At 46.0% G+C, this 2,566-nt stretch overlaps 1 gene segment (V, D, J or C); it reads left to right on the top strand.

Moving 5' to 3' along the window:
* The first annotated feature begins 757 nt into the window (after window positions 1–757).
* Window positions 758–1,376, top strand: LOC112617745. The segment is given in 2 exon segments: window positions 758–875; window positions 979–1,376. Coding segments are annotated over 2 exon segments (444 nt in total).
* Window positions 1,377–2,566: the final 1,190 nt, after the last annotated feature.

The raw sequence follows: 2,566 nt of genomic DNA, 5'->3' as shown, positions 1-2,566 counted from the left end.
AGGAATAAGAAAAGATTTAGGGATTAATTTAATTATTCAAGACTTGATTGAATTGCTGAGTGAATTGTTGCAAACATAGGTCTACATTTTTCAAATCATTCACTATAAATTTGAATTAATTATTTATTTATTATACTTGAATAAAGCAATAACAAAGAAAGAAATGAATAGTTTTGCTAAAATGGAGCAATGAAAAAACTGATATTGACAGAAGCAACATGACTAACTTCTGAAAATACACACACATGAACCGTGGTTCTCTCTGCATGTTTAGGTAAATTACAGAAAGCTGTCATAGCAGATGGGGAATCCTGCAGTCTTCACTAGACCTGGTCCACGCTGCCCTGGAGTTGTCTCAGGGGAGCCGCCTCCTCCAGTAGTTAGAGCACAGGCCCAGATAATAGGATTAATTTTTTTTAGATGTGTAATCTTAGACACACTGCACAACTGCTGTGTTCTCTATGTAAATTATCTTCTGTAAAATATAACATTGAAAGCTGCATTATATATATTGTGTAAATATGTAAACATAAAGTCGGATTATGAGAGCTAAATGCTAAGGTACAATCACATAATATAAAATTATATTTTCCTGAATGATGGAATTACTACCAATCTCCCCCAGGTCACTTTATCTGCAGTGAGCCCGGCCTCTCCTCAGATGTCGCACCGCAGAGCTTGCTATATAGTGGGGGACATGCAAATAGGGCCCTCCCTCTGCTGATGAAAACCAGCCCAGCCCTGACCCTGCAGCTCTGGGAGAGGAGCCCAGCACTGGAAGTCCACATTGTTCCATTCGGTGATCAGCACTGAACACAGAGGACTCACCATGGAGTCTGGGCTGAGCTGGGTTTTCCTTGTTGCTATTTTACAAGGTGATTCATGGAGAACTAGAGAGATTGAGTGGGAGTGAACATGAGTGAGAGAAACAGTGGATTTGTGTGGCAGTTTCTGACCAGGGTGTCTCTGTGTTTGCAGGTGTCCAGGGTGAGGTGCAGCTGGTGGAGTCTGGAGGAGGCTTGGTCCAGCCTGGGGGGTTCCTGAGACTCTCCTGTGCAGCCTCTGGATTCACCTTCAGTAGCTATGACATGAGCTGGGTCCGCCAGGCTCCAGGGAAGGGGCTGGAGTGGGTCGCATACGTTAGTAATGGTGGTAGCACATACTACGCAAACTCCGTGAAGGGCCGATTCACCATCTCCAGAGACAACTCAAAGAACACGCTCTCCCTGCAAATGAACAGCCTGAGAGCCGAGGACACGGCCGTGTATTACTGTGCGAAAGACACAGTGAGGGGAAGTCAGTGTGAGCCCAGACACAAACCTCCCTGCAGGAACGCGGGGGGAAATCAGCGTCAGGGGGCGCTCGGGACCCACTGATCAGAGTCAACCCAGAGGCAGGTGCAGACGGAGGCTGATTTCCTGTCAGGATATGGGGCTTCCTCTACTTCTCACAGTTTCCCCCGGGAACCTCTCTAAGTTTAGGATTCTGTGCCTAACAATGTCTTCTCTAAGTATTTGAAAGAGATTATTTTAATATGAGGAGCTATTCTCACCGGCACAAAATGCAGATTGGTGCTTACAGGGATGCAAAGTCCTCAAACATAGTCACCACGATCAGAATCCTGAGTAAGCTCAGGGTTTCCTGATGAGTCTTCTCCAATCAGACCCAGGACAGGGACCTCAGTGAGGTTCCCTGACTAGAACAGTCTTTACGGATCCTGGTCACAGATGGTAGAGGCTGGGCCAGGGTCAGTGTCATGTAGAACCTCACAGGTTTCACGTCTGACCCTTCTCCTGACACTGAAGTATGCAAATCAGATCAACACTGATCTGGTGCTTCTTTTGTTCATAATCCATTTACTTTCTTTTCTAGTTGTTGTTCTCATTTTTCCATTTGCTTTTCCTGCTTTCTGAAAAAGGAAGATATTTTCCCTGTGGTCAGAATTCCAGGCCTCAAGCCCTTTCCTGGAGCTCACGTGGGTCTCAGGCTGTGGCTGCCGCAGTCACGCGGGAGAGGCTGGTGGGACTTTCTTCACTCCTCCTCACTCAGGACCCTCCACTGTGTTGCATGGAGACTCATCTGGAAATGCAAGTTGCCAGTGGGGACTGAAGGGGACAAGCTTGTTTGGTTAACGTGGGATACAGGTGTGTTTCTAATCCTGTTCTGAAAAATCTTCACACAGTAACTTTCTTCACTAGTGGTGTGAGGAAGAGGGTGTGAAAGTTGTCAGAATCAAAATAGAACAACTTGAGTTATAATCTTTACAGGTGAAGCTGGAGAAGGTCATGAATGGAGGGTTCTTATGAACATATCCCTGATAACAAGAACTACCATAAAAATACTCTGCACAACTGGGCGCAGTGGCTTATGCCTGTAATCCCAGCACTTTGGGGGGCCAAGGTGGGCAGATCACCTGAGGTCAGGAGTTGGAGACCAGTCTGCCCAAGATGGTGAAACCCCATCTCTACTAAAAAATACAAAAAAAAAAAAAAAAAATTAGCCTGAAGTGGTGGCAAATGCCTGTAGTCCCAGCTACATGGGAGGCTGAGACAGGAGAGTCGCTTGA

This window comes from Theropithecus gelada, unplaced genomic scaffold (assembly GCF_003255815.1).
Source record: "Theropithecus gelada isolate Dixy unplaced genomic scaffold, Tgel_1.0 HiC_scaffold_387, whole genome shotgun sequence".
NCBI classification, from domain to species: domain Eukaryota; kingdom Metazoa; phylum Chordata; class Mammalia; order Primates; family Cercopithecidae; genus Theropithecus; species Theropithecus gelada.
This window is presented reverse-complemented; position numbering and strand designations above follow the sequence as displayed.